Here is a 23,464-nt window from a genome sequence, read left to right as displayed (position 1 = left end):
GCAAAGGAGGCTGTTTTGGAACCAACCCACTATACCATCCTGCAAAGAGTGACTTCATTTGCCTCTTTGGAGCATGTAAACAAAGTGGCTCACAAGAAGCAGACCTTCCCTGTGGGCCCACTCTAAACTGGCACCTGGGTAGAGGTGGAAGCTGGCTAGACTTGGGGTGGGACTTCAGACCAAATGCATAAACAGGGCCTCACAACCAGGCCTAGGAGTCACAAGAGATCCAAGTGACAACAATAGTCAGTCAAAGAACAGAAGACTTTGAAGTCTCCAGGAGGTGGCAGTTGTTATTGAAGTTAGAGTCAGAAACCCCACATGGGCAGTAGAAGACCTATGTAGAAAGGCTGGAGCCATCTGATGGACCAGATTAATAGCAGGTAACAGGACCCCACCCCAGGGGTTGGTGTTCAGGAGCAGGATTTACTCCCTGCAAGGGGGGTCAAATAGGTCCTCTAGCACTTTTAAGCCTACTGCATCATCTCGTTTGCCCTGCATGTGTCCCTGCAGTGGTGCCAGGGAAATCAGGGGTGGTCTGAACTCAACTAGAGGATAGAGTCCCTTTTACTGTTTCAGTGCTTATAGATGCCCCTTCCCTTGAGCCCTGGTTGCCCCTTTTGCCTCTGTTACAGCTGACCTTATGGTCTGTCTTGAGTGGACATAACTTGTGCCTGTATCTATCTCTCTCTTGGATTCACAGCCAGCCAATGTTGATTTCCACATCTATATATCTAACATCAAAGCTCAGCTCCTGGATGCTCAGTAAGAGTGTAAATATTTGATGGACTTGACTGTGCCGAATGCTAGTTGTATGTGGAACATTGTCTCTTCTGCACTAAGATTGGTGGAAAAACCTTTCTGACTGCACAAATCAAAACATTTCACAACTGATCATGTATCAGGAGGCTCTGGGGAAGAGGGAGGAAGGAATGCACTCAGGCAAAGGGCATCTGGATTGCTTCAGAGCTAACTCCTCAACCTCTCGCTCATTCTCCTCCAGAACAAGAAAAATCACAAGAGCCTTGTCTCCCTTGCGGAGAAAACCTGGCATCCAAGTACCTCGTGTGGAACTGTTGCCCCCAGTGGCTGTGCGTTAAGAAGGTCCTGAGAACTGTGATGACTGACCCGTTTACTGAGCTGGCCATCACCATCTGCATCATCATCAACACTGTCTTCTTGGCCATGGAGCATCACAAGATGGAGGCCAGTTTTGAGAAGATGTTGAATATAGGGAATTTGGTAACATTACACTTTCTAAAAATAAAAAACATATTTCGTACTTTAAAGTATAACTTTTTCAAAGTCTAAACATTTTGTGAATGAGCTAACCTAACCTAGGTTTTTGGTCCCCTTCAGTGGAGTGAGGGAAAAGATGGCTGTTACGGTTTTACTTTTACCCGGTTCATTTCAGAAATTGTCCATGTGTCCTGAGTTGGCCCTCTGGTATGTTCAGGTATCTCTTTAGCCATTCAGTGGTAAGCCAGATACAAGCAGACATCCTAAAAGGTCAGCTCTCTGAGATAATCAAGAAAATGTTAACCATATCCAGAGAACCATGGTAATGGCTGTTGTGGTCCCAGTGATATTCATGACATCATTTGTCACAAAATAATGTGACTACTATTACTAGGTGTTATTCTCCCTGGAAAGATGAATCAGGGCCTGTCAGCTGTGGAAGGTTCACTTTTTTGGAAGGGGTTGTTTGGGGGTTGGTCAGGCAGGGGTGGGGTGAATTTCCAGACTTGAGCCTGCTTCAATATGTTTCTCATTGGATAGATCTAGTCTCAGTTAAATTGGGAAAACTAAGGGGAGCAGACTTTTCAAGGACTGTTCACTTTAGTTTATGGTTCTTGTGGAAGGCATTTTTCTCAAGGAAAAATTAGTCCCTCGAATATCAGAAACAACAAATAATTGCCCACGGGATGATCTACCCTAATTAGCTGATGGATTAATGAGCTAAAAACCTTACCAGAATGTCTAGCCTTTTCTTCTTAAACTTTTGTTTTATCTTTCTAATTTAAAAAATAATAAATGCTGTTTTATTTTTAAAAAATAAGGAAAAATATAAATAAGGGAAATAGAAGAAATTCATGTCCCATGTACCTGCTGACAAAGATGATCATTTTTAGCATTGCAGAATATTTTCAAGCTTTATGTAAGCATGTATGTATGTATGTATGTATTTTTATTTAGTGTTATTTTTTCTCCTTTTTTGGCATTTTTTTTGTGATGTCTTTTTACATGTCTTTAAAAAATTTGTTTTACATTGTTAAGAACCCACTGCAGCCGGGCACAGTGGCTCACGCCTGTAATCCCAACACTTTGGGAGGCCGAGGCAGGCAGATCACGAGGTCAGGAGATCAAGACCATCCTGGCTAACACGGTGAAACCCCATCTCTACTAAAAATACAAAAAATTAGCCGGGCATGGTGGTGGGCGCCTGTAGTCCCAACTACTCAGGAGGCTGAGGCTGGAGAATGGTGTGAACCAGGGAGGCGGATCTTGCAGTGAGCCGAGATCGTGTCACTGCACTCCAGCCTGGGTGACAAAGTGAGACTCCATCTCAAAAAAAAAAAAGAACCCACTGCACTAGAGACAGGTACCTGTCATCCTTAGTTCCACATCCCTCCACAAGGAGCAGTGATACAGTGGAACTGTAGTATAAAACCAGGGTGGTTCTCCTCACAGGCAGTCTGCACATAGCACATAAATTCCTTTCTCCATGCTGCCTTTGGGAATAAATGCCTTGTGGATGTGAATGGGTTAGACTAGATTCCATGCTGCTTGACAAACCTAACACATAGTTGCTTGTAACAGATCAGGGTCTCCTGGCCATGTATTCAGCTATCCTCTGCTGAGGCATCCCAGAAATGAGCTGAAATTGTTTCAGTTGAAGGCAGCAAGCTGTGTCTATAGGGGCATGGTCAGCAGACTCCACCTTTTAGCACCTCCTGGTGGAATGGAGTTACTGAATAAGTTGTAGAGAATACTCAAAAACCCAGAGTCATCTCTGTGGACAGGGCTTCCCAATTGCAGTGGTGATCTGTTTTCATCTGCTGGTCCAAATTTAGAAAATGAGAAAAACCCCCATCTCAGATTTACCACTGACTAGACATCCTGAGTGTGGAGGTGAAGCTACATTTTGCAGTTGGAAACTGAGTGATTGACATTCTTCTTCACTTCCTGCAGAGCAGGAGGAGCCACAGGGCCACAGGGACATTGTTGTTTTCCAAGTACACAGGCAGCAGCTGCACCCTAGCTCCTAAAAATTGGCAGGAAATATGTAGAACCATACACATAGCTTGTGTTTCCATTCCATGGGCCTACTCCCTGGACATACAATACCAAAATGGCAGCCACACTATTTACTGCTCCCATGGTAGTAGTGGTGGAGAGAAGCCTTGGAGTCTTAAGTTCCAAGGAGCACATCAAAACTTCCCTCCTCTGATGCATGGGCCAGGATTAAGCCACTCTGTGGAGTTCTGCAGGACTGGACTAGAAAATTAACTCTCTAGGGTAGAGATTGCTCTAATCAGAGGGATACACTGAATGCCAAGAAGCCATAAAGAAAAGTTGGATTGAATTGACAAAACTAATGGTCCCAAGGTATCTATCTGGTGATGCTGTAGAGCTTGATGCCTAAAGCCTAAAGGAGATACAAGAAGGAGGAGTGAGTCAAAAGAGGTGGGGATGACTACACAATTATCTAGGACAGGCATCACTGTATGCTTTTAGATACTGGTGGTGACACTGAGCAGGAGTAGATGGCAGTATTTAAAGGGGGAATATGAAAATAAACTTGAATTTTCTTTGTAACTCTTGATTTATTTTTATTTTTCTACCCTGGATTTATCTTTGCTATCCTTTTGTCTTTAACTTGTGCCATTTTTTTCAGGCATTTTTAAAAATAAATAGTAAATCATTGAATCATTTATAAAAATAGATAATCCATTATTTTTAATAATCGAATTTAGTCGTTTATAGGTTCCCCCCAGAATTGTAGTAGACAGTTTTATAACAATCCTTGTAAAGACTTTAATCCTTTTAATATTACCTTATTATTTTTGTATTCTTGCTTTTTTCATTTCTATTTATTTGTGTTTGTATGTGATAAGACTGTGCTGTTTGCTGTGAAGAAATTATTTGCTTTATTTTTTGCAAAGATATGGAAGACAGATTTATTTTTTAATTGGTTACTACATTCAACATTTTTACATATTTCTTAAGCCTGTATTTATCTGATTATTGAAGACAAAGACAAAACTATTTTGCCCATGGAAAATACAAAATTCAGTACTTTTTGTAATTCCTGCCTCTCCTTTTTATTCTTTGATATTTTGTTCTGGAAGTGTGAGCCCTGCATTCTGAATGAGTTTTAGGATTATATTCTGATTCACTAATTCTCCTTTCAACCATAACAAATTTAAGGCTTATCCCATATATTGAGTTGCTCAAAGACTTTTTTTTTTTTTTTTGCCCCTGGAAGTGTTTTCTAATTCTATGATCTGTGCCCCTTTTTTGTTTTTATTTTTAATTTTTCTGATCAAGGTGTTGAAATTAGGTGGTCAGGTGAACTCCTCCTGGATTCTAGTTTATGGGGGATAATTATCCTTAGTTTTCAGGGCTATTGTTTACATTCCTTCTCTCCCTATTTTAATTGTTTTAATTGGTATTCTAAAGAGAATTCAGAGGAGTAATTGCCTGACACTCTGTCACCCTGCCATCTACCAGTAATACCATTTTGCTTTATCTTCAACAGAAAGAGAAATAATATTCATTTTCCATTCTGGTGTCTGTGAGCTTGGTTACATTGCTCTGGGCACCATGGAGAGGGATGGAGAGAGGAGCAAAGTCATAGCGAGGTTCATGCTACAATAGTAAATATTTCTATTGCATGGACTTTAGGGTATAGTGTGTCAATCATGAGAATACTTTTCATTTCATTGTAACCTCTGTACTTCCCTTGGGCCATTCTTAAAAGTGTTATCTCCCCAGCTTCCTTCTCTCATTCTTCTTTGTCCCACTCTAGGTTTTCACTAGCATTTTTATAGCAGAAATGTGCCTAAAAATCATTGCGCTCGATCCCTACCACTACTTTCGCCGAGGCTGGAACATTTTTGACAGCATTGTTGCTCTTCTGAGTTTTGCAGATGTAATGAACTGTGTACTTCAAAAGAAAAGCTGGCCATTCTTGCGTTCCTTCAGAGTGGTAAGGCACTTTCTTATTTTACTGCATAAACGTAGCTGCCTAAGTGGAAAAAACGTTTTGAGTGAGTTCAATGGTTATCTTGTACTAAACTTTAATTTATCTTACCTTAACCCCAGAACCAAAACTGCACTCCTCTTCCTGCACAGGTCTTTAATAGTCTTGCAAGTCCCTGGGGGGACTTCGCTTAACTGAACCCTTATACCCTTAGCCCCTTCCTGCCAGAGATGACCCTTTAGGCAACTGGGTACAAAATTGTGTCTCCCAGTGTGAGGACTCTGTTCCTTGCTCTGTGCACAACCCTTCCGACACTCTTTTTTTCCCATGGAGCTCTGAGGCAATAAATAAATAAGGGAAAATATTCCTATCTTTCAGGTCATATTGGGCTCGCCAAGGGGGGTGAAGACTATAGAATGCCGGGGAGGAATGCAGGGGAGCTGATGGCAGGTGCTATCTATCTCACAAGTTTCCTTCTCACTGCTGCCAGTGCTACATTCCTGTTCTGTAGTCTTTGCCTGCTATCCAGTTTGGAAGCATTCTGGAAACCTTTACAAAGTACCTAATATAAACTGACATGAGGGAAGGCACAAAGGATGAGGAAATCATTGTCTTTGAGAAGTTTGCAGCACAGGAGTGATACAAGACTGGGCTACATGCACAGTACAGTGTGACAGAGCCCAGGAAAGGTATAGACAGAGGACTACAGAGAAATCCAATCTGAGAAGGGGAGCTAGAAAACCTCCAAGGTGGGATTTTGTCCCCTTTCAAAGATATTTACCTTTTTTTTTTCAGATAGGATTTTTAAGCCTATAGAGTAAGACACCTCATTCAGTTACCTAAATGTACATTTTATATTTTTTATACTTGGGATATAGTAAGGGGTTACACTGCTCAAAGTCACGTGTTATTAAGCTTTCCTACTAATGTTTTATTAGCACTCAGGTAAGCAAAATTGCATTTGCTTTATCATTGTTTAGGCTTATTACAGCCAGGCTCTAATGCACGGAAATCTGTGGCATTGTCTCTGTATGAGAATGGAACTACAGGTTTTTCCTGGGATGCTCCTAGCTCCCCTTTGAGTAGACAATGACAGTCCTCTTCAAGCAGAAGCCTTACTGACCTGCAACATTTCCATCCCCAAATAGGGGATGTGCTTAACAAAATTGTACTTTGGAGTAAAACCGTCAGTTTATATCAAAAGTTAATATAAGAAACAACCTATAAAACAAGTTGCTGTGTTTTCTCTAAGGTTGTTTCCTATAAAGTCTGTGAAGATCTAGGATAAAATTTCTCTGTGGAAAAAGTATACAAGTCTTGAATAGCTGGTTGCCTTTTCTCTCCTGACTACAAATGCCATATTACTCTAATCATTCTTATGAGGCTTAGATTCAAACTCGTGGCCTGAATTATATAATGCGGAAGTTAGCAAACTTTTTCTGTAAAGGGCCACATGGTAAATGTTTTCAGCCTTACAGGCTGTGTGGTCTGTGTGGCAACCGTTAAACTTTGCCATTGTAGCACAAAAGAAGCCATAGACTTTCAAAAACCAGTGAGCATGGCTATGTTCCAATAAACTTTATTTATGGATGCTGAAACTTGAACTTCATATGATTTTAATGCATTATGAAATATCCTTTTGATTATTGTTATTTTCTTTTTTGAGACAGAGTTTGGCTCTGTTGCCCAGGCTGGAGTACAGTGGCGTGATCTCAGCTCACTGCAACCTCTGCCTCCCAGGCTCAAGCCATCCTCCCTCGTCAGCCTCCCGAGTAGCTGGGACTACAGACGCACACCACCACGCCTGGCTAATTTTTGTATTTTTTGTAGAGATGGGGGTTTCACCATGTTGCCCAGGCTGGTCTTGAACTCTCCTGTGCTCAAGCGATCACCCACCTCAGTCTCCCAAAGTGCTGAGATTACAGATGAGAGCCACTGTGCCTGGCCTGATTATTTTTCAATCATTTAAATGTGGAAAAGTATTCTTGTCTCTGAGGTCATACAAAAATAGGCAATGGACTGTATTTGGCTCTCAGGCCAGAGTTCGCTGACGCTTGGTATATTACATAGAATTCCAAAATATCCATTTTATATAATAATTATGTAGCTCAGTCACCATGCTGATCCCAAAGTCCTTATGATTAAAAAACTAAAACAAAATATTTCCTTTTTTTTTTTTTTTTTTATGAGATGGAGTCTTGCTCTGTCTCCAGGCTGGAGTGCAATGGTGCAATCTCAGCTCACTGCAACCTCTGACTCCCAGGTTCAAGCGATTCCCCTGCCTCAGCCTCCCGAGTAGCTGGGACTACAGGCATGCGCCACCATGCCCAGCTAATTTTTTTGTATTTTAGTAGAGACGGGGTTTCACCATGTTGGCCAGGATGGTCTCAATCTCTTGACCTTGTGATCCACCCGCCTTGGCCTCCCAAAGTGCTGGGATTACAGGCGTGAGCCACTGTGCCCGGCCAATGTTTCCATTTTCAAATAAGAAAGTAGATACAGGTGAGCATTAGATTATGACAGAGATCTGATGGCTATGTTCAGGATGGATTTAACTTTGAAGAGAGTTTTGGATGTCATAAGTTTGGGTATATGTCATTTGCTTTATAGATGAGCAGATGGAGTTTGTCCTTAACTGGCTTTTCTTCCATTTTTGTTTGTTGTCTTTTTCTACAGCTCAGGGTCTTCAAGTTAGCCAAATCCTGGCCAACTTTGAACACACTAATTAAGATAATCGGCAACTCTGTCGGAGCCCTTGGAAGCCTGACTGTGGTCCTGGTCATTGTGATCTTTATTTTCTCAGTAGTTGGCATGCAGCTTTTTGGCCGTAGCTTCAATTCCCAAAAGAGTCCAAAACTCTGTAACCCGACAGGCCCGACAGTCTCATGTTTACGGCACTGGCACATGGGGGATTTCTGGCACTCCTTCCTAGTGGTATTCCGCATCCTCTGCGGGGAATGGATCGAAAATATGTGGGAATGTATGCAAGAAGCGAATGCATCATCATCATTGTGTGTTATTGTCTTCATATTGATCACGGTGATAGGAAAACTTGTGGTATGTGTCTTAGATTTTTTTCAAAAAAAAAAAGATCCTACATGCCTCTCAAATACATTACTTCATTTGCAAAACTTTACTAGTAAAAATTATTATTCTAAATATAATGCCAAATAAATATTTGAAATATTCATTCAAATTTTGTTTGAGAAAAATATGATAAGCATGAAGAAAACCTCTTTGACACATATTACTCATTTGACTGATGCCCCCAAATTTATTTTATTCCAGATGATTATTCTAAGACAATAGTATTCTCTTCCCCAGTGATTGGCTGAAATAGGAGTTAGTGAGTTAATTTGGTCAATAGGATGTAAAGAGATGTCCACTGGAGCAATTTGGGAACAATCTTTTGTTCTTAAGAAATATGTGTTTTTAAAAAATGATCGTTTTACTTCCTCTGGGCTTTTTTATGACTGTGACCCCTGGAAAAGCCAGATCATGAGCTTGGAGCTGTGGTGGAATTGCCCACAGGAATATGGATCTGACATCCAGGACTGCTGTGCAATCCTCTCCTGTTTGCACGAATTGAGAGATGGTGTACTTTGTGCAGTGTCTTTAGGTCCCTGTTCCCCTAACTTCAATGAGGTATTGGGGCCTAGCCAGAGGGGTTTGGACCAAACCTGCAAACATTATGCAACCATGAGAAGAGCCAGCCTAAAACAAAGCCAGCACTGAGGCAGGTAGAGTGAAAAGAGAGAACAAACCTGTATTCATGTCATAATTGGCCTGCTGTTCTATTTTCGAACTTCTTGTTATGCTACAGATTTTTGTTGTATAAGCTGGCTTGAGTCTGTTACTTGCAGCTGGAAGCATAGATATTCATGAGGAGGCTAATTAAGTGCACTTCATTGCCTTACTGCACAAGATCTTCAGGATCAAGTTGGGGTTATAGTGCAATATAATTAACTCTCTACACACGATAGCTTTATCCTAAGTACCTAATAAATGGTGTGCCTAGACACTAAGTGATGCATACAAAAGCTCAGAAGAACAGGGCATCACCAGTGGGAGTGGGAGGAGAGCACCGAGAAAGGATTCGTGGAAGATTACAGAACTTGAGAAGACCACTTATACGGTAAGGAGGACTTAGACAGATAGAGGAGAGCTTAAGCAAAGATCCAGAGGTGGGAATTCTCACAGTGCAGCTGAGGAACTGTGACTAGACCCATTCACACCCACCAGGCACTTCTCTCTAAAGGCTGTCTATTGTCGAGCTGAAGAGAGCCACAAACAAAGGAATTTGAGGAGGTAAAGATGATGAATTAGAGAGTGTGTAATTATGAGCAAAGAACCCAGGTAGGAAGCTATTGGGATTATGTGAATTTGAAGTGATATGTGGTTCAACGAAAGAGTTGCATATTTGGTCCAACTCGCTTGGCTTGGCCCCAGTACGTTACTAAGGTTAGGGCAACAGGACCTAAAGAAACTGTAAAGTACATCATCTCACAAATATGCAAATAAGAAAGGGCTGTACATTGGGCTTGAATATCAGATTCATATCCTTGTGGGAAATTCCAGCAAAAATCAAAGCTCACTATCCAGCTGTTCCTCAAGAAATGTACTCTCAATTTTGCCATATGGTTATCCCATTCTGCTTTACCCTGGTAAGGGTCTACTCATCCATATTCTTTATATGTAGGGAAAGTGGACTTGGCTATTTGCACCCTTTAATTTCAATTTTTATTCTGTCTTACTGTTTCTATTTCTTTCTCAATCTTTTATTTATTGGATAGATGAGCTTTCTTAGAAGACAGTGGGACATAAAACTCTCATTTGATTCTGTTTTTAGTCTTGGGGAAAAGTTGTCCTGGAAACCCACTGTATCTTTTCCTTTGCTAAACTTTCCTTTCTTCTTGCTACCCACCCCATTCCCAGGTGCTCAACCTCTTCATTGCCTTACTGCTCAATTCCTTTAGCAATGAGGAAAGAAATGGAAACTTAGAAGGAGAGGCCAGGAAAACTAAAGTCCAGTTAGCACTGGATCGATTCCGCCGGGCTTTTTGTTTTGTGAGACACACTCTTGAGCATTTCTGTCACAAGTGGTGCAGGAAGCAAAACTTACCACAGCAAAAAGAGGTGACAGGAGGCTGTGCTGCACAAAGCAAAGACATCATTCCCCTGGTCACGGAGATGAAAAGGGGCTCAGAGACCCAGGAGGAGCTTGGTATACTAACCTCTGTACCAAAGACCCTGGGCGTCAGGCATGATTGGACTTGGTTGGCACCACTTGCGGAGGAGGAAGATGATGTTGAATTTTCTGGTGAAGATAATGCACAACGCATCACACAACCTGAGTCTGAACAACAGGTATGAAGGTTCACACATAGACTTAAAGGTCATACAAAGCTGGAGTTACCACAGGGCACTGGTAGCCTGCCCTTTTCTAGGCACTATGCAAGGATAATAAGGGTATAAAATGTGGCTGCCCTTTGATACCCATGTGCACATCTCAGGACAGGTTCTTTACTGTGGTCCTGCAGGTGTGGCACAGATAGGAGGTGTCAGAAGAGTTCAGAGGGGAGCAAAATCAGAGTGGGCTGGGATGACAGGGGGAATTCCTTTGGTTGAACTCTACAAGAAGTGTAGAATTTGGACTGGCTGAAAAGTGAGGAAAAGGGGATTGGGAAGTAAACTGAATAGCATGTTTTGTTTGTTGGTTGGTTTGTTTGTTTTAGAAAAAAAAAGGCAGTGCTGGGAACAAACTCAGTTTCTGCAGAGACCAATCTTGTGGGTGAGGAGTGGTGGGAGATGAGGGCTGTCAGGGAGTGTGAGGGTAATGGATATTGTATTAGTCTATTCAGGCTGCTATAACAAAATATTATAGACTGGGTAACTTCTAAACAAGAGAAATTTATTTCTCGCAGCTCTGAAGGCTGGGAAGTTTCAGATCAAGGCAGTGACAGATTTGATGTCTGAGGAGGGCCTGTTTACTGACTCATATTTGATAGCTATAAATTTCTCTCTAACCAATGTTCAGCTGTATCAAATACATTTTATTTTCATTTTTATTTTCTATATATTTAACTATATTTTATTTTATCTTATTTTCTAATTCTTATGATTTCTTCTTTGACCCACTGCTTATTTAAAAATGTGTTGTTTAATATTTATAAATATCTCAAATTTCTATTTGTTATTAATTTCGAATTTCACTCCATTGTGATCAGAGAACATACTTTGTACAATTTCAGCCCTTTTAAATTTTTGAGGCTTGTTTTGTGGCATAGTGTATTGTCTATCCTGGAAATGTTCCATGTGTACCTGAGAAGAATGTGTATTCTGCCATTTGGAATTAAGTGTTCTATAGATGGCTGCTAGGTTTAACTGGCTTATAGTTTTGTTCAAATCTTCCATTTCCTTGTTGATCTTCTATCTAGTTGTTATTCATTCATTTCTGAAAATAAGGTATTGAGATCTCCAATGTTTATCGTGAATTGTCTGTTTCTTCCAACAGTTATGTCAATTTTCATTTCATATATTTTGGGGCTCTTCTGTTAGGTGTGTATATATGTTTATAAATGCTATATCTTCCCAATATTTTGGCTCTTTTATCATTATAAAATGTCCCTCTTTATCTCTAGTAAGTTTTTTGTTTTTAAATCTATTTTGTCTGATGTTAATAGAGTCATCCCAGCTTCTTTTATGGTTGCTGTTTGCATAACATGTCTTTTTCCATCCTTTTATTTTCAATCTATTTATATCTTTGAACCCAAAATGTGTCCTCTGCAGACAGTGTATAATTGGATCTTGTTTTCTTATCTATTCTGGCAACCTCTGGCTTCTGATTGGATTGGTTAAACCATTCATATTTAATGCTGTTGTTAATTCAGTTTATTTACTTCTCATATTTTCCTCTTTGTCTTCTATATGTCTTCCATGTTTTTTCCTTTATTATTTCTCTACTGCTTCATTTGCATTAAGTAAATATTTTCTAGTATAACATTTTAATAACTTTAGTTTTTTCAAAATCTTTTTGAATTATTTCCTTATTTGGGTACTCTAAAATTTGACATATACATCTAACTCATCAGAATCTATCTCAGATTTATATTAATTCCAGTGAGCTATAGAAATATTACTCATATATAGCTCTATTTCCTCTCTCCTCTTTTTGTATTGTTTTAAATTCTACATATTATATTCATATATGTTAAAACCCAAACAACTTTTTTTTATTATTGCTTAATATAACTAGATGTCTACTGAAGGAGCTGAGAAAATAAAAGAAAATAAGTGTATATTTATAAGATTTATTTTAATAAACTTCTTAGTTACTCTTGGGTGTCTTCATTTGTTCCTGTGAATGTGAGTTACCTGCACGTGTGATTTTCTTACTCCAATGCAACTTTGCTCCCACCCATATCCTTTGTGCTCTTATTAGCAAATATATTTTATTTCTATATGTTACATACCCAGCAACACAATTTTAAACATATTGTTTTACACAATTGCTTTTGAAATCAGCTAAAAGAAGAAAGGAAAAGAAATATATATTTTTTATCTTACTTGTGTGTTGTATTACCTTTTAGGGTCACTTGTTTTTAGCCTGGAGGATGTCCTTTAGTATTCTTTATAAGGTAGGCGAGCTACCAAAGAATTCTCTGTGTTTTTCTGGGAATGTGATTATTTCATCTTCATTTTTGAAAGATAGCCTCACTAGATATAAAAATCTTGGTTCACTGTTGTTTTTTCTTTCAGCACTTTGAATATATCATATCACTGCCTTTTGGTCTCCATTATTTCTAATGCAAGGTCAGTGTTAATTTTATCAGTGTCACCTTGTACATGATGAACCACTTTTCTCTTGCTACTTTCAAGATTTTCTCTTTTCTTTGTCTTTCAGCACTTTTACTATGATATGTCTAGGTGTGAATCTCTTTGTGTTTTTTCTACTTGGGGTTTCATTGAGCTTCTTAGATGTGGAGTGCTAGGATTTGAATGTGTCCTCTAAAGTTTATATGTTGGAGAATCAATTCCCAAAGTAACAATGTTGAGAGGTAAGACCTTTAATAGGTGATTAGATTATGAGGGCTCTGGTCTTATGAATGGATTAATGCTGTTATTGTGGGAGTAGTTTATTTACTGTGGAAGTGGGTTCCTAATAAAAGAATGAGTTTGCTGCCTTCCCTCCTTTCTCTTTCTTGCCATGTGGTGATGCCTTCTGCCATGTTATGATGCAGCAGGAAGTCCTTCACAAGATACTGGCCTGTTGATCTTGGTCTTCTCAGCCTCCAGAACTGTAGGAAATACATATCTGTTCTTTATAAATTACTAATTTCAGGAATTCTATTATAGCAGCATAAATTGGACTAAGACGTGTAGATTAATGTTTTCGATCAATTTTGAGGAGTCTTCAGCCATTACTTATTTAAGTATTTTTTCTGTTCCTTTCTCTCTTTCCTTTCTGGTTGGTGTGCTTAATGGTGCACCACATTTCTCTGAGGCTCTTTTTATTTTTCTTTCTTTTGTTTTCTCTGTGCTCTTTAGATTGCACAGTCTCTGTTGATTCATCTTTAAATTCACTGGTTCTTTCTTCAAATGTACTGTTGGTCTCTCTAGTGACTTTTTCATTTCAGTTATGATAATTTTCAACTCCAAAGTTTCTATTTGGTTCTTTTTAAAATATAATTTCTGTTGATATTTTGTATTTGATTGTATATGGTCATAGTATCTTTTATTTCCTTAAGCATTGTACCTTTTAATTCTTTAAATATATTTATAATGGCTTCTTTGCATTCTTTTTCTATTAGCTCTGACATCTTGACCCTTTCATGTGCAGTTTCTGTTACTGACTGTTTTCCCCTGTGTGCGTCACACTTTCTTGTTTTTTGCACATTTCATATTTTTGTTTTGTTTTGTTTTGAATTGGACATTTTAAGTAACATATTGTGGAAACTCTATAACTGATTCACTTTTCTCCTCTCTGAAGCTTCTTTATTAAATGGTAATCTGGCTAGACTATTTTAGTGGAATCCGCTCCCTCTCCAACCCATCCCCCTCCATTCACACACAGTGTGAAAGCTTTGGTGTCACTCCTAGGAGAGTACATCCTTGGATGCACACACGGTCAGTGTAGGATGACTGTTGTTTCAGCAAGGCTATCTTTGTCTCCTTCTGTGATCTCTCTGTTAAGCTGTCTGCCTCTTTTGGTATTACACTTCGATTTTAGGCTCAACTAATTGCTGGATAATTGCTCTATTTTCCTTGACAATGCCATGGGGCATAAATTGCTCAACTGTCTGTTTCAATTAAATTCAGGAAGTGATAGCTTTTAAGCGCAGTCTTTGAGATTTGTTTTGACCCCAGGGGGACTCTCCTTAGCCATCACTTTCCGTAGTTCTTTGTGGTGAATTTGCTGACCTATGTTTTAGTTTCTTGCCTTTAATGAAGGAGAGCTACCAGTCTCTTCTTATTTGCTTATGATCAAAATTTCCAATATCCATTGTTTTCAAGAACACTCTTAGACTTATACTTCCCCACACCACTTTGTTTCAAATAAAGTCAGTTCTATGGAGAGCTTCAGAGCTCTTTTTTCTTATGAATTACCTCCCACTCTGGGCAAACTCTCTTAAGCACAATTCCAGGCACTTGGGCAGGGGCAGTAGCCTCTCAACTTCTCAGTTTCCTTCTTCCTTAATCCTCCCCACCTCCAGAGCTTTTGCCCTACAAGTAAGCTGGAATGAGGATGATTCTAGTATTCTTGGGCTGCTGCTTCTGGGATAAAGCCTCTGCCCTATGAGTGGAGGGCTAGATGGGAAAAGGGAGCCAACTGTTTGGCCACACTCACCAGAAATTTAGAGGCCTTAACTCAGAGTTGGAAGAGATAAGAAATGCTGATGGCCTGCAGCTGCTGCTGCTTTTTTTTTTTTTTTCCATAACTCATGCATTTTTATTGGTAGGCATTTCATGGTGGTGTGATCATTTATGCATTGGAAAATGGGATTGTTTTTGATGATACTAAACAGCATTTCTTTATTTCTTTATTTTATTTTATTTTATTTTATTTTATTTTATTTTATTTTTTTGAGATGGAGTGTCGCTCTGTCGCCCAGGCTGGAGTGCAGTGGCACGATCTCGGCTCACTGCAAGCTCTGCCTCCTGGGTTCTTGCCATTCTCCTGCCTCAACCTCCTGAGTAGCTGGGATGACAGGCGCCTGCCACCACACCCGGCTGATTTTTTTGTATTTTTAGTAGAGATGGGGTTTCACCATGTTAGCCAGGATGGTCTCGATCTCCTGACCTCGTGATCTGCTCTCCTTGGCCTCCCAAAGTGCTGGGATTACAGGCGTGAGCCACCGCGCCCGGCCAGCATTTCTTTATTTCAAATGCATTGAATGACCACCATGTGACAGGCCTTGCACTAAAATAAAATAAGTATGCAATAAGTAATTTTTTTTTTTTTTTTTTTTTTTTTTTTTGAGACGGAGTCTCGCTCTGTCGCCCAGGCTGGAGTGCAGTGGCGCGATCTCGGCTCACTGCAAGCTCCGCCTCCCGGGTTCACGCCATTCTCCTGCCTCAGCCTCCCGCGTAGCTGGGACTACAGGCGCCCGCCACCACGCCCAGCTAAATTTTTGTATTTTTTAGTAGAGATGGGGTTTCACTGTGTTAGCCAGGATGGTCTCGATCTCCTGACCTCGTGATCCGCCCGCCTCGGCCTCCCAAAGTGCTGGGATTACAGGCGTGAGCCACCGCGCCCGGCCAGTAATTTTTTTTTTTGAGGCGGAGTTTTGCTCTTGCCACCCAGGCTGGAGTGCAATGGCACAATCTCATCTCGCTGCAACCTCTGCTTGCCGAGTTCAAGCGATTCTCCTGCCTCAGCCTCCCAAGTAGCTGGGATTACAGGTGTGTGCCACCACACCTGGCTAATTTGGTATTTTTAGTAGAGATGGGGTTTCACCATATTGGCCAGCCTGGTCTTGAACTCTGGACCTCAGGTGATCCGCCCACCTCGGCCTCCCAAAGTGCAGGAATTACAGGCATAAGCCACTGTGCCTGGCCTGCAATAGGTAATTTAACATGTAGGCTGTATTTTTTTTAATGTAAGCATTTAAAAAGATTTTCCCTTTATGCAGATATCATTGATGTGCCTTTCCATTCAAAAGGCTCAATATCTTTTTTTTCAATATCATTAAAAAAAATTTAATTTCAGTAGTTTTTGGGGAATAAGTAGTTTTTGGTTACATGGATAAGTTCTTTAGCAGTGATTTGTGAGATTTTGGTGCACCCATCACCACATCCCTTGACTGAGAGCTAGGGTAGAGGGAGCCCTATCTTCTTGGCCACCTTGGGCTAGAGTGGAGCCTCCATAAAACTTGGCTGGAAGGGCTAGGGGGAGAGGTCAGATCATGGCTTAAGTGTCATCAATTTCTACTGTTCTTACTGAATTTTAGTAGATTTTCTTGAACAAATGTTTCTTCATTTGCTGTGCACTCTCAGAATAATTTCTAGAGACTTTAAATTATTTTTAAAACAGTTTTCACCACTTATGCTTATTTCCCTAGGGAGAACGTCCGCAGAGATTATCATGCTGTCATCCAGGAAGTGAAACTCTATGTGACTTCTTTATTAAATTCTAAATGTATTAATTTAAAGACATTTTCAGATTATTATGTTACTTTCATCTTTTTCTCAAGTGAATTCACCTCCTAGTTGTTAATTTTAGGAAGTCTACTGATTTTATGTTTGTTTCCTCATATATTTTGGAATGTTAGCTTAAAAGCTCATCTTTAGTGAGAGGATCTGTCATTCTCTTTGCAGTCTAAGTTCTATGATTGTCTGTAATAAATCCTTCTGTGGCATCCATTTCAGATCCATGTCTTCTATCGCCAGCTTTGGGTTGTTGTCTAATAATGATACAAGTCATATTGCAGATCCAGTCACTGAACCAGTGGGTACTTTTGCCCAGGTCCTATTTCTGAGGTTGTACTTCTTCCTGTCTCCCTACGTATGCAGCTTTATACAATTGTAATCATAAGCATTTGCTGCGGCATTTGTGTTTTTTGGCTTTCTCTCTTAAGTGCAAAAACTTTACCTAAGCCCACAGTTTCAAGCCTTAAATATAGCTCTGGTTCCCTTCCTCATCTAGGGTACTTTTAGACACCATTACCTGCTATCTTATTTAAATTCTTACTACTTTATATTTCTTTTCTGTGTCTAGTCCACAGACAGGTTACCCCTTTTTGTATGTGTATGTTTGTGAGGTATATTCGTGGCTATATTTGTATGTGTGTGTATTTTTACATATGCTATTACATGTGTGGAGAAACATTTCTGAATCATGACCTTAATAATGTCAGAGTTGCAAGAGTCTTCACATAGATGTTAGAATAAAACATTCACCCAAGATGTGAGTGTAACCAGCAAAAGGGTCCGTCCGGCTGCTAGCTGCTTATGAAAAGAATTCAAAATAATAACAAATTATGATAAGAAAGAGCAATATTCTCTTATTATCTGTGCCAGCAAGGGGAAGAGCAGAGACCCATTCTACTCTTCAATTTGTGGAAGGAATGCGGGGGTTTTTATTTTATTTTATTTTTTATTTTTTTATTTTATCATTATTATACTTTAAGTTTTAGGGTACATGTGCACAACGTGCAGGTTTGTTACATATGTATACATGTGCCATGTTGGCATGCTGCCCCCATTAACTTGTCATTTAGCATTAGGTATATCTCCTAATGCTATCCTTCCCCCCTCCCCCCACCCCACAACAGTCCCGGAATGCGGGGGTTTTTAAAGAAAGGGTTTGAGATGCAGAATAGGCAAGAGGGGCTAGGAGGTGCCAGGTGGTGTGACTTGCTCCAGTGGCCCCTCTTGAATTATTGTCCCATGTGGTGAAGGAGCTGGTGCCATCATGGATCCTGCCAGGTTATAAATTAGTTGCAGTCAATCTTGTAGTCACTCTACAGCCTGAAGTAGGTTCTGTTCTTGAAGTAATCTTGTTGGGGAGGGAATTCTAGAGGTACCTGGTCCCTATCAGGATCTGACTCTCGAAGCTTCTAAGAAAACATATGACCACATAAAAGAACATGGCATGTACTTAAAAAGCATTTAGGTAAATAAATGTGCATAAGGTATGAGAATATAGTATGGGAAAGGAAAGGCAGTGGAGGCTCGCAGCACATTCCAAGGCTGTATTTCAAGATAAGAGGTAACACATATGCAGTTTGTCTCAAAGTTGTATCTTGAGACTTGGAGGGGAAAGAGGAAGAGGAAAAGAAGAAAAAAATGTTTAAAACACAGTTCGAGGCTCAGCTGCCAAGCTGCTTGGTTACATGACTGTACACATCCTTATTAGATATTCCTGTAGGTCATCAGAACAAATTTATTTTTCAGTTTTATGTAGTGATATATTTTATTATTTTTCTTTGTGTCTTTTAGTTTCCTGTTTTGCTAAGGAAACTCTCTGTACCCCACATGATAGCAAGTTATTTTTTAAATTTTTCTTTTAAAATGTTTACCCATTTATTTTTACATCAGAATATCATAAGATTATATATTTTATTTTTACTATATTATGGCATTGTGTACCATTTATTAAATAATTTATTATTTAGCCATTGAATTGAAAGAGCACATTTAAAATATATTAAATCCCCATATAAATTATATTAAATCTCCATGTAAGTTTTATTTCTGAATTACTTGCGGAGTTTTGTACCAGAACCATACTGTTTTGATTATGTATCTTTGCAACAAGTTCAGTATCTGTTTCCTCTAGTAGTTTTCCCAGAATTATATTATGTTGAGTTTTTCCAGGAGCAGTTTCTAAAGAGAAAAAAGAGTAATAATGTCAAAGGCTTATTCTCATGACAAAGAGAAAACCAAATAGCATTCAAACTTCTTTCATCTTAAGTGACATGTCCAGGAGGAATATTAATTCTATTCTGGGCTCTCTGTGTTAGGCCTATGAGCTCCATCAGGAGAACAAGAAGCCCACCAGCCAGAGAGTTCAAAGTGTGGAAATTGACATGTTCTCTGAAGATGAGCCTCATCTGACCACACAGGATCCCCGAAAGGTAATTTTCCTAGGATGTTGTCAGAGGAACTTGTGGCTCATCCACACACCTTCTCCAGGATAGTTATTATGGAAAAATGGCACAATTAATGCAGAGAAAATTGCAAGAATCGAGTTTTGAGCAAAAGTCTAGGCCAGGTTTCTCAACTTTGCTAGTATGACATTTGAAGCAGGACAATTATTTGTCGTGGTGAGCTTTTCTGTGAATTATAAGATGTTTATCCATATCCTTGGCCTCCATGCATTTGATGCCAGTAGCATCCGCCAGTTAAGGTAATGAAAAATGTCTCTAGACATTGCCAAAATGTCTCCTGGAGGGCCAAAGAAATAAGAACCACTGCTCTAGGCCTATTATTCCAGGAGGTGAGACAGTGGAAAATTATAGTCTCAGTAAAGTAGCCTTCTTCTCATCACATAATTGGAGTTAGGCAGCCTATCAGGGTTATGATCTGTAGGGAGAAAACGTGGAGGTACTGTATCTTCATATGCATTGCTATTCCTCAGCTATAGAGATGAGCTAGAGAGTTCTCTTCTGAAGTCAGACTGGTCATAGCACTTAGAAAAGGACCCAGCAGGAGGGGTGTTTCTTGACACCTCTCATCCTAGAAACCTTTGCCTACTTCATTTCATCCTTAAAAATTCAGACAATGAGAAACTCCGTACTACTATGGTGAAAGAAGGTCTTAGTAAAAGGCACCCCCTTCCTTTTGTTCTGATGTGCAGAAGTCTGATGTTACCAGTATACTATCAGAATGTAGCACCATTGATCTTCAGGATGGCTTTGGATGGTTACCTGAGATGGTTCCCAAAAAGCAACCAGAGAGATGTTTGCCCAAAGGTAAGTGGCAGTATTTCTGCATCCAGTTCACAGAATCTTTGGATGGGGTTTCTGTTCTTCTTTGAAGCTCTGTGGTTTTAGTAGATATCATCTTTCTACTTCTATTGGAGACAAAAGCAATGAGAGGGCACCCGTAGATTCTTGAGGCGATTGTCGGATCTAGGCAGAGGGGATTTCAGGAAATTCTTGCTTTAATTGGGCTCCTCTCACATGGCCCAAAATGCCAGGTAAACACTCTGGAAAACTCTCTTAGAAAGCCCACTGGGCCAATATGTCTGCCACTTTCTATGGTTCCCAGGGCATTCAATGTCAGGGTGTATTTGAGGTGAAAGACCAAGAAAAGAGTTTAGACATTGTAGTCAGGATCTTTAGCTTAGGAGCCAGACTGCCTGAGCTCAAATTCTGGCCTCGCCACTTATGAGCTGTGTGACTTGTTCAATTTAGTTAACCTCTCTGTGCTTTATTTCTAAAATGAGGGTAATAATAGTATCCAAAGCAAAGAGTTGTTGTGAGTATTAAATGAGTGAATACAAATCACTTAGAAGAGCATCTGGAACAAAAATAAGCAATCAATAAACGCAGGCTTTCCTAATTCCTTGAGTAGATGTAGTGGCTTTTTCCTATAGGCCTTTACTAATTGTTTTATTCATTGTAGTGAACTTATTTGCACTGGTTTCCCCCATGAGGTCCTTAAAAACAAAGGCAGTGACTTCATCAGCATTGTATCTCTAGTGTAAGAATAGAAGCTGGCCCAGAAATGGGTTCAACGAATGTTGATAAATAAATAAGTGACAACAAATTAATGAATGAATCTAAAAAAATTATCTATAAGTTTAGGATTAAATTGGGTCCAGAAACAACACAAATAACAGGTTTCAAACTCACATTCCAGGTTGCTTAACAGCTCCAAAGCTGGACAGGAGTTGGATTAAGGATTTCCAGTAGATTGCAGTTCTCCTGATTTATGTTTGCACTGGCCCTTGAGGTGTGCCTATGATGTCAACAGTGGAGATGAGAAAGAAAGGTGGTTTTATCAAAGAAGGGAGGAGTGGGATAAAACCAGGAAAAAAGTGTAGTCTTTTAGGAAGATGAACCTACTGATGTTTTTGGAAGAAGAAAAGAGGCAGAGTGAAGACAGCCCATAGTGGTTTAAGAAGATGAGGAAAGGAGCAGAATGTTATAATCATCATGAATAAGGATCAGCAGAATTTGTACAAGGGGAGGAGGAGAAAAGGTGGAAAGGGCAATGTGGTCTATATTGAAGGCCTGTGTGTGTTCAGAACAAATGCTCAGCTCTTTGTAAACGTCTCGACATTTGATCAAATTCTTTCGTGTATGACCTGAGAGGTTCACAAAGCCTGTGGCCATCCTACCTCATTCCCTGGAGTCCTCCAGACATGATCTCTTTATGATTACCAAAAAAATTGCTGCATAACAAACAACTACAAAACCTCAGTGGCATAAAATAATAAACATGTGCCTGCAGGATTCAGCTGATCTTGGTTGGCTTCATTCATGCAAGTGTTATCTAGCCTGGGCTCAACAGGGCAACATGGCTCTGCTCCACATGTCTATCATCCTCCTTCCAGACCCAGTGGGGTAGCCTGAATTTGCCTTTTTTTATGGAGATGGCACAAGACAGCAAGTGGAAGCATGCAAGGCTTTTCAAGACCTGGGCTCAGAACTGGCACAGTGTGACTTCCATTCCACTCTATTGGCTAAAGCAAGTCACATGGCCAGGACCAGATTTAAGAGGTTAGAAAAAGATGCTCTACTTCTTTAATGGGAGCAACTGCAGGTCACATGGCAAGGGGCATGAACACAGAAAGGGGTGAAGAGTTGCATTTTAATGCAGTTTATTACAGACACTAATGATAGTGCTACCATTAATTCCTTTCAGGCTTTGGTTGCTGCTTTCCATGCTGTAGCGTGGACAAGAGAAAGCCTCCCTGGGTCATTTGGTGGAAACTGCGGAAAACCTGCTACCAAATAGTGAAACACAGCTGGTTTGAGAGCTTTATTATCTTTGTGATTCTGCTGAGCAGTGGGGCACTGGTAAATCATCATGGTCTTGTGGAGACATTGGGCATCAGGGCAGCTGGGGAAGCTGCACTCTGACTTGGCTTCTTGTGGGACTGTGAATATGGGAGACCAGACAGAAGTGGTCTCTGATGCTGCTGGTTCCCGCAGTGGGCAGGGTTTTGCACAGCTTCTGAAGTCGTGCTCAACTGGGATATCCCCAAGCAAAGATGCTTTATCTGTGTGGAAGAGTAACTAAAACCAGCACTTTAAAGTGGCCACTAGAGTCTGGTCCTTGATCATCTACCTCTCATTTTTGGGGGATTTCTAGACATTTTCACTGTATCCTACATAGTTCTTCCTCTAGACAGCAATGCTTCTACTCTCCCTGTTACCATAAGCCATACTGCTGTTTTCTGAAAGGTAAAATATTATGGGAGGGAGTTACAGGGACCAGATTAGGATATAATAAGTTGCGTTGGTATTTTCTGTCATTCATGATCCCTTGAAAGAAAGGACAAGGAGATGTTGCTTTATATCCATGGTCAAAGTGTGGTATGAGTCCCAATGAGGTTTAGAAATAACTCCGAACCCATAAGCTTCCATAGCCATAGAGCTATCCACTCCTTTATGCTCTCTCTCCACACCTTCTGGTCCTTCTTGTCTCCCTTTCTCCTCCCTGCTAGGGGGGATAGTATCTTTTCTCTTATCACCTGCATATTTCGCCCTCTCCTTTTCTATTTTCTGCTTTTTTCTATCATGCATCTTCCCTTAAAATGATCATACAGTAATGTGGAGCTAAATAATAGGGAACCAAACTCTCTTACTGTTTGACATAACAAACAGTTATGAGTTTGTTATGAGAGTTTGGTTCCATATTACTAAACCCAGGAGCCTTGGGTTCTCCCCTGCTAAGAGTGACAGAACATTTCACAGTGAATCACTAGCAAGTGGAAAAAGACAAGGAAATGTCTTGCTCCTACACCCCATAGCTTCTGGTTAGTGTTTTACACTTGTGTGATCTCTAGGTGAAAAGAGATGAATACATACCAGAGCCCACCGGGGACTGTGATCAACATACATCTCCATTTGTCTACTTACTACAGTGTAAATTATTCTTCAAATAGAAAAGCAGATTTCTCTAAGACCATCCCAGAGAATTCCCTTGATCAATTTTTATTGTTAGTCTTGGGTCTAGGGTTACCTGTAGACTTTCTGGTGACTACATTTTCACTGGCTGTCTACTGTTACTCAAGTGTAGGGTTTCTTGTATTTATTCCACAAATGATACTTATGATATAGGCAGTGGGAAAGCAGTGACAGT

At 40.0% G+C, this 23,464-nt stretch overlaps 1 protein-coding gene across 1 annotated transcript in view; it reads left to right on the top strand.

Annotated features, from left to right (window-relative positions):
- Positions 1 to 23,464, top strand: part of SCN11A (sodium voltage-gated channel alpha subunit 11) — a 104,451-nt gene that overhangs the window by 45,554 nt on the left and 35,433 nt on the right. The window contains exons 12-18 of the mRNA XM_019023578.3: positions 1,004 to 1,242; positions 5,033 to 5,212; positions 7,883 to 8,263; positions 10,142 to 10,573; positions 19,171 to 19,284; positions 20,007 to 20,121; positions 22,022 to 22,176. Of these exons, the coding sequence (XP_018879123.2) occupies positions 1,004 to 1,242; positions 5,033 to 5,212; positions 7,883 to 8,263; positions 10,142 to 10,573; positions 19,171 to 19,284; positions 20,007 to 20,121; positions 22,022 to 22,176 (1,616 nt within the window). The remainder of the gene's footprint in view (positions 1 to 1,003; positions 1,243 to 5,032; positions 5,213 to 7,882; positions 8,264 to 10,141; positions 10,574 to 19,170; positions 19,285 to 20,006; positions 20,122 to 22,021; positions 22,177 to 23,464) is intronic.

Source organism: Gorilla gorilla, chromosome 2 (genome assembly GCF_029281585.2).
Source record: "Gorilla gorilla gorilla isolate KB3781 chromosome 2, NHGRI_mGorGor1-v2.1_pri, whole genome shotgun sequence".
Taxonomy (NCBI): domain Eukaryota; kingdom Metazoa; phylum Chordata; class Mammalia; order Primates; family Hominidae; genus Gorilla; species Gorilla gorilla.
This window is presented reverse-complemented; position numbering and strand designations above follow the sequence as displayed.